The 14,597-nt window shown below is 38.6% G+C and overlaps 1 protein-coding gene and 1 pseudogene across 3 annotated transcripts in view; both read right to left on the bottom strand.

Annotated features, from left to right (window-relative positions):
• The window catches only part of MYZAP (myocardial zonula adherens protein), a 338,107-nt gene that overhangs the window by 4,051 nt on the left and 319,459 nt on the right, over positions 1 to 14,597 (bottom strand). For all 3 annotated transcript variants that reach the window (XM_077939480.1, XM_028850979.2, XM_077939479.1), the window contains one exon: positions 6,206 to 6,306. In XM_077939480.1, the coding sequence (XP_077795606.1) occupies positions 6,206 to 6,306 (101 nt within the window). The remainder of the gene's footprint in view (positions 1 to 6,205; positions 6,307 to 14,597) is intronic.
• Positions 12,710 to 12,766, bottom strand: LOC114679823 (U7 small nuclear RNA; annotated as a pseudogene).

Here is a 14,597-nt window from a genome sequence, read left to right as displayed (position 1 = left end):
GTAAGGGGTCCCAGTGTCACCTGCCACAGAGAGCAATCCCTGGGACGTGGTGATCCAGGAGGCCCCAGGGACCTGACCAGGCAGTTTAGTGGAGTGCCAGGAGCAGAAGCCAGATGGCTATTTGTGCCAACTCCTGTGAAAATTCCACATAACAGAAACAGTCTCCAGTGACAATATCCTGAAAGCCCATAAAATGCAGAAATATTTATAAAAGTGAACCTTCTAGGGTTCAAAAACAGGCTCTCATATCCCGATCTTTTAAAAAAGAAGTGGGGTATTTTATTTTGTTGATCACTAGGAAACAACAGGATTTCAAGAACAGAAATAATCTCAAGCACAAAACTGAAACCCAACCATTTGCCTTAACACATTTAGGCTATTGTTAACCTTTTATTAATCAATAAAGGGGCAGTTCCCCTGGGGAAAACAATAGCAGAATCAGCAAATAAAGCTTTGACAAAAAGCTACTTTGTGTTCTGGTCTTTGCAACAGAAATACGAAAATATAAGCATTTTAAAGCACTCACTACGTGCTGAGCACTTATGACCATGGGGGATATTTTTCATCAAATTGCACCTATTATGACATAATTGATGAGTTTGCTGGAAACCAAGTTTCACTATAGGGCAGGAGAAAGAAAAGTCACTTTTCTTTTGGTTTTCGTTTTTTTCATTTTTCTTTGTAAACGAAAGCTAGATGGCCGGGACTTGTTCTCAATGGCTTTCATTAACATATATCAAAGTTTTCAAACCAAACTTCTGAGTCTTTAAATACACACATACACATGTGTGTGTGTGTGCGCGCGCGTGTGAAAACTCCTGAACCCACAGTGAGTCTCCTCTCACCCTTTCCCTTTCCCTCTCTCTTTATGAAGAGATCCTTTGTCACTAGAAATTTATGGAAAACAAAGATTAGATGAAGGAGGGGAAGCTTTTGAGGAGGAGAAAGTGAGGCAGAGAGATGGTACTGAGTAGATTAGACAGTCTCGGGCAGACTGGCAGCAGGAGGAACAGGAAAGAAAGAGGCAAGTCATGAAGGAAAGAACAGCACAGTATAAGTGAGTGAGTCAAGGAGCAAAATAATTCTCTGACTCAGAAGTGACTGCAATATACTGAGTTTAGGTGTCTGGGAAAGCAGTGGCTGCAGCCACAGAAATACGAAAATGCGGGGCACTTCCACTGGACATTCTATGCCTGTTACTTCACTTAATCATCTCAACAAGCTTCCAAAGGGATTGCCACCGAAATCATCCTTTTCAAGATAAGAATCAAGGAGGGCAGGAATTTGCCAAAGCTGCAGATATAGCAGGAGGCAGACTCAGAACTCAAACCCAGGTCTAACTTCCAAGCCAGTATTCTTACTTACTCCTAAAAGGAGTGACTTTGAAGAAAGAGATGGCACACTCAGCCATGCAACGGCAAGTATGAAGACCAAGTGGACACCAGCTGGGAGTGCCCAGAAGGCTGCGGGGAACAAGGACTTGTATTCAAGAGAAGGGTGCACACTTCCTGTGGCTCAGCCACAGAGAGGAGAGGTGAAGCTGTGAGACTGGATGCAATCTTTGCAGGAAGTACTGGAACCAAGGTAGAGCCATGTGGACTACCACAGCGAGGGTATTGGAGGAGGAAAAGAAGCCATCAAAGAAGCTGGAGAAGGACAGACCACCGAGACAGCTGGAGAACCAGGAGAGAAAACTCCCGCAAGGGTAAGAAACAGGCTGAGGAATCCTTCCTTTCTTCTTAGCAAGGACTGTCGAATGCTACAGGGAGATGGCTCCATTCAACAAATATTAAGTGCCTAGTATGTGCCAAGCATTGCTCTAAGGAGGTCCCAGGGAGAATGCAATTAGTGAAATAGATGAAAATCCCTGCCTCATGGAGCTCATATTCTAGTGAGGAGAGAGAGAGAGAGAGAAAAAAAAAAAAGAGGTAAAATATAAGCAGGAATCACTTCATCCAAGGCCTTTATTAAATAAATAAATGATGTGATAATACTGATCCCCTGCCTACATTCCTCATTTGGTATGTATCTTTCACTTATTCACCCAACAAATGTTTTTAAGTATCAACTAAATGCAATTTTTTTTTTTTTTGAGACAGAGTTTCACTCTTGTTGCCCATGATGGAATACAATGGTGCGATCTCAGCTCACCACAACCCCCATTTCTTGGGTTCAAGCGATTCTGCTGCCTCAGCTTCCTGAGTAGCTGGGATTACAGGCATGTGTCACCACACCTGGCTAATTTTTTATTTTTAGTAGAGACGGGGTTTCTCCATGTTGGTCAGGCTGGTCTCAAACTCCTGACCTCAGGTGATCTGCCCGCCTCGGCCTCCCAAAGTGCTGGGATTACAGACGTGAGCCACCGTACCTGGCAATTAAATGCAATTTTTTTTTCCACACAAGACAAAAAAAAAGTAGAGCAGCTCTAAAAATGCTACTAGCAGTAGCACAGCATGTAACACTTGCAGTTGTACAGATGACTGGGTAGGAGAGGCCATGCTATTCTATAATGAGACAAGTACCCCATGCCTGCAGCATGCAGGGCCACTCTCAGGTCTTAGCTGACAGAGACCTTATCAATCACTGGGCCTTCCAGAGTTTTACACAGTGTCTAGAGGGGGTGTCTAGAGAGTTTAACTGAAAAGTCCAGTGCATACCGAAGCACTATATACTTGATCAGGCTATCGATCCGTTTCATAAAATCAATAATTACCACCAATAAAAAGTTAATGAAATCATCTTAGGATACTCAAATTTATTTATATTTTATACAATGTTCTACATAGAAAATCAGAGTTTGGGTTTAGTTAACGTTAATAGTAATAGCTATTAAGTGCTGAAGTCTGGTCCAGTTACTATGCTAAAATGCTTTCATTTTTATTTTTATTTATTTATTTGAGACAGGGTCTCATTCTGTCATCCAGGCCCAGGCTGGAATGCAGTGGCGTGATCTCGGCTCACTGCAACCTCCACCTCCCGGGTTCAAACTATTTTCCTGTCTCAGCCTCCCTAGTAGCTTGGATTACAGGTGCACGCCACCACACCTGGCTAATTTTTTGTATTGTAGTAGAGACAGGGTTTCACCGAGTTGCCCAGGCTGATCTTGAACTCCAGAGATCAGGCAAGCCACTGCCTCGGCCTCCCAAAGTGCTAGGATTACAGGTGTGAGCCACCATGCCCGGCCTATTTTTTATTTATTTATTTATTTATTTATTTATTTATTTATTTATTTGTAGAGATAAGGTCTTGCTATGTGGCTTAGGCTGGTCTTGAACTCCTAGCTTCAAGGGATCCTCCCGCCTTGGCCTCCCCAAGTGCTGGGAACACAGGTGTGACCCACCATGCCCCGTCTCTAAATGCTTTATGTACATGTTTTTATTTAATCTTCAAAGCAACCCAATGAGGTTTGATATTATCCTCTTCATTCTTATTTTAAAGATGAAAGAGTTGAGGCTTTAGAGAGCTAAAGTAACTTGCCCAAGGCTGAGCTCAGCTAGCAGCTGGCTGGGCAGGGAACTGGACAGCCTGAGCCTCCCTGACTGTCCCACACTGATGAATTCCTTGTAGGAGAAGAACAGGGAGTAAGAACAAAACACTTCTGCATAACTCAGGCTTAATTCAATGCTTGTACTGGTCTAAAATATTCTAGAGAAAAAAACCTAAAAAATATTCTGGACAATACCATGGAGTATTTTATTAGTTAGATGCAAATCTGAAGTCCAAGTATGAACCAGGAATTTCGTTAGAACATACACACCACCATTTAGTAGCTCTCTGTTTATTACATATTTTCAAACTACTCATGTACTGCACCAAGACTCAAGAAGGCCTGGTTCTAATTCCGGCTATGTGGCTTCCAGTGAATCACTTGATCTCTCTGAGCCTCGATTCTGGTATCCATAAAACATGGGGATTAACTAGACCGGGAGTTCCAATTTGTTTCTGCCCATAGAGCTATTTATTCAAACAGAATCTTACTTGGAATCCAACAGACAAAACAGACTAAAAGCTGCCTTTCTCAGGTTGTTTTGGAGAGGAAGGAGGGTCCCACGGGCCAGCCCCTCACTAACCCTCCTCATCCCCCCAGGCATCCTGAGGCCTCTCCAGGAGCCCCAGCTCAGAGTAAGGCAGTTCCATGAAGTACAGGTGGAAGGCCGCTGCCCTGCCCTGAGTTACCTAAAGATCCCGGGCTCCTCCCCACCCAGACTTGCCTGGCGCCTTTCACATAGTAGGCACTTAATAAATATTTGCGAGGAAACGAATGAAATATTATTCTGCCTTTTCGGAAACACGGATATGTAGTTTTCATTTCCTCTGCTGATTGACCTAGGTAGTTAAACTGCTAAGATGGATCCTGGGGGAAACCAAATGTTACATTTATGGAAAAGCTGCTTTTAGATACTGAAGTGGCTTCCAAGTTCACCATGGCCATAAGTTAAGGGTCTGTCAGCACTTCCATTATGAAAACCGCTTTGTGGTTTCATAACTTAGCCATAAAAGTTTGCTTCAGGCTATACTTGGGCATACAAATTGAAAAGCTTGTTTTAAGCCAAAATGTGGGAATTAGAAAACAAACAATTTATTGGTTTCAGACATAGTTTTGTACCCGTCTTAGCCAAACAAGATTTATTATGTGGGCAATTAGAGTGGACTAGGCCACTTGGCTTTTGAAAAATACAAAAAGTGGGGAAATGGCCAAATTATTTATATTTCAAAAAGGTCTCTGAACACAATTGATCATTCTTTTTGGTTATATTTTCACCATGTACTTTGTACCACACGATGATGAGATCGAGAGTCTAATATAGATAGATAGATAGATAGATAGATAGATAGATAGATAGATAGATAGATAGATGTTTATAGATATAGATATAGATATTCAACATTTTCTGTTAATTATATCAGAATGATAAAAAATGCCTTTTTACTAGAAGGCAAGCAATGTAATTGAGGACATTGTCAAAGAAAGAACCTAATTCTGCTTTTGGTAAATTCTTTTAGAATGGCAAGTGATTCATTTTAATTAACAAAAATGATAATACCAGTAATAAATACAAATTAATAAAGTAAGGAAAGGAGGCCTTATTATGCAATGTTAGAGCTTCTGGAGATCTGAGAAATTACCTAGTCAAATCACTGACTTTACAAGTCGAGAAACTGAGGCCCCAGTGAAGAACCTGTGTGAAGGCATCCTGCTGCTGGCTGCTAGGACAAGAACCAGGTATTCCACACCCCAGCTTGGTGATCGGCTTGTCACTATTTTCCACCAGCTATAACCACTCAAGATTCCAGGATTCGACATTTTTCTAGACTATTATGTTCAGTAAAGCACACACAAGTGTCCCAGTCCACACAAGAATCCACCCTCCTGCACACAAGATACCAGGCATTTTGTGACCTTGATTACCTAAATCACAAGTCACATGTCATTAGCATCTTTGCTGTAAACTTGTTTTATGTCCTTTTTAGGCCGGGCACAGTTGTGAGCACCTAGAAATGGCGAGTTAGTTATCAGAGGCAGGTTACTGTGTTACAGGCTCTAATGTCACCAGGAAGAGACACAAGCGTGGAAGCAGCTTAACAATGAACAGGTCAGTCTTCTAGCTCAGGAATGTAACTGAACAAACCAGGTTATAGTTATCACGTATCTGCTGATGACTCAACCAGAGCAGGTATTTATGAACTGGATCCAGTGCTTGACAATACCCTGTTACAGTACTGAGGAAGAGATGAATTTTGTTCAAGGTTTAGATCCTCCCTCTTGTATATCACTAAAGCACCTTCGATGCCCCTCTCACACTGTTATATGTGTCTACCTACATACTTGTCTCTCCCTCCAGACTGTACTCTGGGGCAGGAACCAAATCTCGTTCCTCTCTGTGTCAAACTGTCTGACATAGGGAAGATACTAACAGCATTAGCTGAATGAATGAAGGAAGGAAGAAATGCATGCATTCACTGACAGGGCCCATGTCTCTCTAAATGGCTTCCCCAGGTCTCTCCTTTGCCTTCCCCTCCACCCTGCACAATGCCCCTGTTCCTACAGAAACCAGTCAAGCCCCTCAGCAGCCACCACTTGGCTTTGCAGAAATATTTTTGATAGGAAGAATGCAATTCTGCTAAGAACGGCCCAGTAAAGTATTTTCTTCAGCCAAAGAGGAATCTGAATTTAAAAAAAAAAAATCAGGAAATTCCTAAATACCTGGGTAGAAGATCACAGCCCACTCCAATCTCTCTGGTTTCCACTTCGGTCTTGGCCTGGGTTTCTAGTAAATAGTCCAACCTGCTTTGTAGTTCGTTATTCTGGAGACGAGAAAAAAGATATTTTCAGTAAGTCAAATATGTTCCCTCCCAAATATGTATAATACAATTTATATGTATTATCTGACTTTGCCCCATAACATGGGCAACTATCACAATGTATTTACAGAGCATCACTTACACAATAGGTGTTGAAGAAATTGATTGATTGAATCCATACAAATGTCTTTCTATGCATGTACAGACATCTGCATCCAATTTTACACAAATGAAAACAAAATATTGTAATCTATGTTATAATCTGCTTTTTCAGCCACCAATTTGTTGCAGCTATCTTTCTATCTTTATTAGTTTTCTTTTTGTGTCAACAAACTTTTAATTCATTAATAGTATTCCATTGTATGGATACATTATTTATTTAACTAGTCCCTTATTGATGGGCATTTAGATATTTATCACGTTTTTGCCATTATAAATAAGGTGCAGCCCAACTTTTAACACCTCCTCATTAAACTATAAAATGAGCAAGTCTGTTAATTTAACAGTAGGAAATACCTCTATAACTTAATTAGTATTTCATAGGTGTGGAAAATTCAGAATCTCACACATATAAAGTAGAACAAGCTCCTTGGGATTAAAATGCACATTCTGAAAACTTTTTTTCTTTCAGGCCAGAGCCAAACATTACATAAGTTAAAGATTAGATGCTCAGCAATTGGAAATTTGCCTCATGGGGGAAATGAAGGACAAAGAAGCAAGAGATACAGAAATGAAAATAGACAAAGAAGTTGAAGATACTGAAATGAAAATAGATGAAGTGCTGGTGCCTGAAATCTAAAGGGCAAAAACACCAAAAGAAAAAAAAAAGTTCAGAAAGAAGTGAACAGTGGTTATCTCTGCGTATGAGATTTGGGGATGCTTTTTAAAAAGTCCTTCTATATATTTTTCATTAACGCTAGACTAAATGTTCAGGAAGCAGTGATCATATCTATCTTCCTGGTTGTATTCTCAAAGCATGGCATGCAGCAGATGCAAGATAAATATTTGCTGAATAAATAAATTTATAATTGATTTTACAATGAACATTTTATTTGCATAACTAGAAATGAAATCGTTTGCTCTTTTCTTAAGTTGGAGCTGAAGCTGAGGCACTATACTAAGACATTAGATAACACAACGAAGTTTAAAAGTTCTATGGAGACAGAAGCTCATTTGTTTTGAAAGAAAGAATGTGGGTTATTCAGTAGCTCCTGCTCTGAAAGGTCGATACCAAGGAGCAAAGTATCAGTTCTTGTGAAAATCCATGTTCTGTACAGTGTAAAGGTCAATGAATCCCTTCTGATAAATAAGAAATGGTGGAAAGGAAGAGAATGCTCTCCAGATTCCTTAGCAGATGACATGCTATGACAGATCAATAGGCTCTGAATCTATCACCTCATCCCCAGTATGGAAGAATGGTGCTGGCTTATTCCCAGAGAGTCATCGGCATTCATACACACATACACACACACACACACACACACACACACACACACACACGCCCACGCAGAGAGAGAGCGAGAGAGAGAGCGCTTCCCCAACAATGTCTAAACTCTCTAATTTATAAGGAAAGAGAAAGGCAGAAGAGGCCTGCCTTTGCTGGATGCTCCAGTAACCCCATAGCCTTATCCCTTCTTAGTGTAAAGACTTTAATCGTGAGGATTTCACAGCATGCTGGGTCTAATACCTATAGGTAGGGGGCCTAAAAGACAAGGTTAGCAAATATGCCGCAACTGATACACAGTGAATAGTGGACAAGTGACCCCAAATCCTTTGTTCTATTTCATGGGAACTCTGTGTGTGCATGACAGATACCCATAGAAATCGAAATAAAAAAATGTATACCCATGAGTATATAATGCAATCAGTAGAAAAATTATTGTATATCTACTATATATCAGGCAGTGAAATTAGCTGAGGGAAGAGTTAGAAGTTAAAGAAATATGGCATGATTTGCAACCCTTGAGGAGCTTGGTCTTGCGGGGATACAGATAACTCAGCAGCAAATAAGAGAACAATGTGCTAAGTAACATTATAGGGGGACCCAAAGAATATTAAGAGGGAACTCAGAGGGGACATCTGACTCAAAATGGGGACAAGGGTGGAGTTTCTGGAGTTAGGCAAGAGAAAGAGAGTAAGAAAAAGCAAAGGAGATGAGTATTCCAGAACTGTGGAAACACACAGGGTTGACAAAAGGCACCTTATTGCATTACACAGGTGTGCAGAAGTTAGTTACGAAAGGCTACGTATGCCATTACAAGAAGTTAGAAACCAATCTTACAATCGCAAAGTCAGCACCAGAATTTCTTTTAATCACCTGGCTCCCAAGCGAAAGTTGGATTGGAGGAAAATAAGACTAAAGGCAGCAGAAAGGCCACTGCAATTATTCAGCTAAAGAGTGGGGGTTGCATTTGCAGTAGAAAGGAGTATGCACTCAACAAACTGATCCTGCTGCAAGTCACAGCTATACATTCTGAATAACAGATTAAAAACAACTAATGAGGTCTCTAGAGAAGTCAACAAAGACCGGCAAGTTTTGGAGATGAGGTGAAACTTGAAGCACGTGGCAAGTAGTCCTCCATATTCTCTGTGTTTTATTATTTTTCTTTTTGCTGGCAGCTTTGCCCTGAGAGCAGCATAGTCATGGTGGTGGCAGTACAGATATAGTAAAATATTAACAGAAAGATCATCTTTCTGGTGGAAGAAACCAGGAGAAGGATGCCAGGGCTACTAACAGTAGGGGAGAAGGCAAAAGAGAAGAGTCAGAGTAGGGGGAAAACACTAAACTCTTGTATATAGACTCAGCTCAAGTCACTGGTAGACGACTGAACCATGCATGTCTGGAGAAAACTGAAAGAAGTCTGCAGCTAATGTTTAAAGAACTGAACTGAGATCTGCCATCACCATCACAGACAAGCAGGATGTAGCTGGGTCTGGCTAAATTCATTGCCTTTTACAACAAAAACCCAACAAAGCACTCACAATGTCCAGCTTATGATCCAAAATTATGTGACATATAAAGAGTCAGGAAAATATTACCCATTCCTAAGGGAAAAGAGAATCAACAGACACCAATCCTGATATAACTCCGATGTTGGAATTTTCAAAGACTTTAATGCAGCCATCATAACAATGATCAGCGAGACAAAGAAAAATATGCTAACGATTAATGAAGTAGTAAAAAAAATCAATAGAAAATATAAAAAAAAGAACTAAATGAAAATTTTAGAACAGGAAAGTATAATACCTGAATTTTTTTTTAAGTCACCAGATTGACTTAAGACTGAAGATGATAAAGGAAAAAGTCAGTAAACTTCAAGATACATTAATAGAAATTACCCAATTGAAAGTAGATAAATAAAAGACTGAAAACAATAAATGGAGGACTGTGGAACTGTGAAGCAATTTGAAAAGCCTAACGTATGGATTTTTTAATCAAAGAAAAAGAGAGGAAAATTAAAGCAGAAAAATCACTGTACAACATAATAGCTGAAAACTCCCCACATTCAGTGAAAGACAGAAATTTACAAATTCAAGAAGCTCAGTAAACCCCCAAACAGGATAAATTCAAAGAGAAACACATCACAGTCAAACTTCTGAAAACCACAAATGAAGAAAAATCTTGAAAGCAACCTGTTACATACAGGGGCATCATCATTTGAATTACTACAGATATCTCATTAAAAACCATGGAAACCGGAAACAATGAGTACCAAGAGAAATAAACTGGCAACTTAGAGCTCTATATCTCTCAATAATGAAGGCAAAATAAAGACCTGCCTTTCAGAGAAGAAAAACTCAGAGAATGTTTTACCACCTGGCCTGCACTACACAAAATTCTAAATAAAAGGTCTTCAGGCTGAAGAGAGATGACGTCAGAGAGAAAAATCAGACCTTCAGAAATAGAGTATATATGAAAGAATCTAGTTTCTCTTAATTTCTTTAAAGTGCATATGATCGTTAAAGCAAAAATAATAATGTATCATGGTTTTATAATGTATGTAGATACAATACATATAAAAATTATAGCCACAGGCACAGCAGTAAATGAACCTATATCATTGCAAGATTTCTACATTTTACAAGAAATGGTACAATATTATCTCTAGGTGGACAGTGAACAGCTAATGATGTATACTGCAATACCCAGAGTAACCACCAACATATTAGAGAAAAGAGATATAGCAAAAATGCCAATGGATAAATTAAAATGTTATTTTTAAAAAACTGAAATAATCCAAAAGGCAAAAAGGAAGAACAAAACAAACAAGCAAGCAAAATAAGCAAAACAAACCAGAAGCAACAAACAGAAAACAAATAATGAAATGTAGATCTAAATCCAATCATATCAATATAATTAAATATTAGTAAACTACATACTCCAATTAAACGGCAAAGACTATAAAATGTATTAAAAAGCAAGTCCCAACTATTGTGTATAAGAGATGTACTTTAAATACAGAGATACAAATCAGTTGAAAATAAATGACTGGAATAATATATATCATGTAAACAGTAAATATAACAGGGTAAAAACTTGATATCAGTTAAAATAGATATCAAGACAAAGAGTATTAACAAAGGTAGGGACCAACATTTCATATTGTAAAGATCAATTCATCATCAAGACATAACAAAAATGTATATCTACCTAGTAACAGAGTTTCAAAATACATAAAGTAAAAACTAACAAAGAAAGAAAGAGAGTGTAAAAAACCATGGTAAGGGATTATAACACCTTTCTCTCGGCAATTATCCAAAATCCAAGAAAAATGTCAGTTATCTAAACAATATTATCAACCACCTAAACCCGATTGATATTTGTAGAACATACACAACAGCAAAATATTTTTTTTTCACAAAAATTTAATTGAAAATATATGCTGGGCCATAAAATAAGTCCCAATAAATTAAAAGTTAAAACCATACAAGCTGTGTTCTCTGACTATAACAGTATTCAATTAGAAATAAAAATAAGATATCAACAAAAATTTCAACTATTTGGAAATCAAATAACCTGCTTCTAAATAATCCATAAATCAAAGAAAAATCTCAAGGGAAATTAGGAAATACTTCGAACTGAATGATAATAAAATTACAGTATATCAAAGCTCATGGGATGCAGGTGAAGCAGAGATTAGAAGAACATTTATAGCTTTAAAGGTTTATATTAAAAAAGAAGAAAGGTCTAAAATCAATGACCTAAGTTCTACCTCAAGAAGCTAGAAAAAGAAAAGCAAAGTAATCCCAAAATAATTAGAAGGAAGTAAGTAATGAACATCAGGGCAAAAGTCAATAAAATAGAAAGCAGACACGCAATGGAGAAAATCACCAAAGCCAAAAGCTATTTTAATTATTTTTAAAAATCAACAAAAATTGATAACCCACTATTTGGTCAAAGAAGAGAAAGAGAAAGAGAGACAGAGACATAGAGTGCGTAAGATAGGGAGATCAAGAGGGTACAAATAATCAATATCAGAAATTAAAGAGACATTTAAAGTAAAGAACTGAGCATCTGTGTAGAAAAAAAAAGGAGTATTAATACCTTTACTTCACACAAAACCCAAAGATCAACTTAAAATGGATCATCTAAATAAAAAAGTAAAAACTATAAAATTCTTAGGGGAAACCACAGGAGAAAATATTTGTGACCTTGTAGTAGGAGAATATTTCTTAGGACAGAAAACACACAAATCATAACAGAAATAAATGGTTAATTTAAAACCAAAAATAAAAAATCTCTTCAACAGGGCCTGGCATGGTGCCTCATGCCTATAATCCCAGCACTTTGGGAGCCCGAGGTGGGCAGATCACTTGAGCTCAGGAATTTGAGACCAGCCCAGGCAACGTGGTGAAACCCATCTCTATTATAAGTACAAAAATTAGCCAAGCGTCGTGGTGGCATGCACTTGTAGTCTCAGCTACTCAGGAGGCTGAGAGGTAGGAGGATAGCTTAAGCCCAGGAGGTCGAGGCTGCATTGAGCCAAGACTGCACCACTGTACTCCAGCTTGGGTGACTGCACAAGACCCCATTGCAAAAAATATGTATATATGTATCTTCAGCTGTCATTAAGAAAACAAAAAAAGCAAGTCACGGGATGGGAAAAAATGTTCATAGTACATATATCTGACAAAGGACTCGAATCCAGAATATATAAAGAACTCTTCCAACTCAATAGTAAAAAAACTAAAAGCTCAATAAAATAATGAACTAAAGATTGGAACAAACACTTCGAAAGATGAAACTTACAAATGGCAAAAAGCATACGAAAAGATTCTCAAAAAGAAGAAAAGAGGCTCAGCATCACCAGTTGACAAGGAACTGCACATTAAAACCACAATGAGACAGCACTCTATATCCCCTAGCACGGCTCAGTTTATTTTCTTTTGTTTTTATTTTTATTTTGGGGGCTTTCAAAGCCAGAAAACCTGCTAGACAAATTCTAAAAAAGCTACAAAACTGAATGGCTACATTTAAAAGGTTGGCAATACTAGGTCTGGGTTAGGATATGGAGACACTGGTACACTCAAACTGTAGGAAATTAAACTACTACAACCCGTTTGAAAAACTGACGGTCTCTCAGAAAGTTAAACTTATGCCTCCTCTTACAACCCAGCTATTCCACTACCAGGAATTTACCCAAGAGGAATTGAAACTATGTTCACATAATGAGTTGTACTGTAATGCTCACTTCTGCTTTAGTCACAATAGCCCTGAGCTAGAAACAACTCAAAAGTATTTTGTCAGGTGAATGAATAAACTGTGATATATTCATACAACGGAATACCACTCTGCAACAAAAGGGAATGCATACAACTTAGATGCGTCTCAAATCATTATTCTGAGTGAAAGAAGCTCGACACTGAAGAGTGCATGCTATAGGATTCCATTTCTAGAAATGGAAATCATACAGTGGATTCCCACTAAGTGGGAATCTATAGTGACCAAAAGTGATAAAAAGTGACTCGCCACCTCCAAAAAAAAAAAAAAAAAAAAAAAAAGATCAGGAATTGCCTAGGGATGAATGGAAAGCTGGGTTGCAAAGTGAAAGAGAGAATCTTTGGTGGGGTGATAGAAATGCTCTATATCTTGATGGCAGTGGTTATTTCACGGGTATACACACTGTCAAAACTCAGTGCATTATACGCTTAAACAGAAACAATTATTTATGTAAGTTAATAAATAACGGAAACTTATTTATGTAAGTTAATAAATAACTAAGTTGACAAGGTAAAAATAAAAGATGATGAAAGCCTGAACATGGGCAATAAGAGGAGAGTTAGAGAGTGTGGGGCAGATTTAAGAAATACTTTTAAAAATTAAATTAACGGACTTGATACAATAAAACAAGACTATCTGCTTCTTAGTCTTGCAGAATATGACTACAGTGGAACGACAAAGAATAGCCTCAGACTGTTGCCTGGACTGTGCTACAGAAAAGATTGCTTCTGGGACTGAGAAGCAAATTGCATGGTTTTCCTGCTTTCAAACACTACCCCCTTGTGTTTGTATGTGTAACGAATACCAGCCCGATGGCTTGGGAGGCGCATGTGCCCTCCGCGAAGGGAGAAAATGTGTAGCACTTCTGAACATTTTTTGGAAATTATGTTACGAATGTTTGGCAGTCACCTCCCCCACCATTTCCCTCAGGCCCAGGGGTGTGGGCAGCTGGGGGGCTGTAGCACATACACAGAATGTGTGTTCCATAAGATGCATGTGGGGAGCCCGGTGCCTGGTGCTGCCACTCCAACATTACACACAAAAATTAATAATAGTTCCAAGAATGCACAACAGACACACTGAGAGGCTCAGGTGTTACACAGCACACATTAAATGCAGGATGGACAAAACCAAGACATTTGACTCCTTTCCTCTGACTTTTGAATTGAGCTGTAAGTGTAGGATTTCCAACAGAGAAAAGTGTAATGAAATCTGTTCAGAGTTTCAAAAAGCTTATGAAGATAAATGCTTGCAATGTTATTTTAAGAACATTTTCTCTATTGGAAATGGAGAATATTTCTTCTTCTCTAGAAGTTGAGCTAATAAAAAAATTGTTTGGAAAAAAAGAGAAAGAAAAAAGAATGGGCATATTTTTGTTATCAGGAAGATTTTCTTTTTCACCTTTAGTTTAGAATCAGAGGGCGCATGTGCAGGTTGGTGACAAAGGTATATTGCGGGATGCTGAGGTTTGGGGTATGACCGAGCCCATCACCCAGGTAATAAGCATAGCACCTGGTAAGTAGTTTTTCAGACCGTTTCCCCCTCCCTCTCTCCCGCTTCTAGTAATCCCCAG

This window comes from Macaca mulatta, chromosome 7 (genome assembly GCF_049350105.2).
Source record: "Macaca mulatta isolate MMU2019108-1 chromosome 7, T2T-MMU8v2.0, whole genome shotgun sequence".
NCBI classification, from domain to species: domain Eukaryota; kingdom Metazoa; phylum Chordata; class Mammalia; order Primates; family Cercopithecidae; genus Macaca; species Macaca mulatta.
The sequence above is the reverse complement of the archived record's forward strand: the minus strand, read 5'-3'. Positions and strand labels throughout refer to the sequence as shown.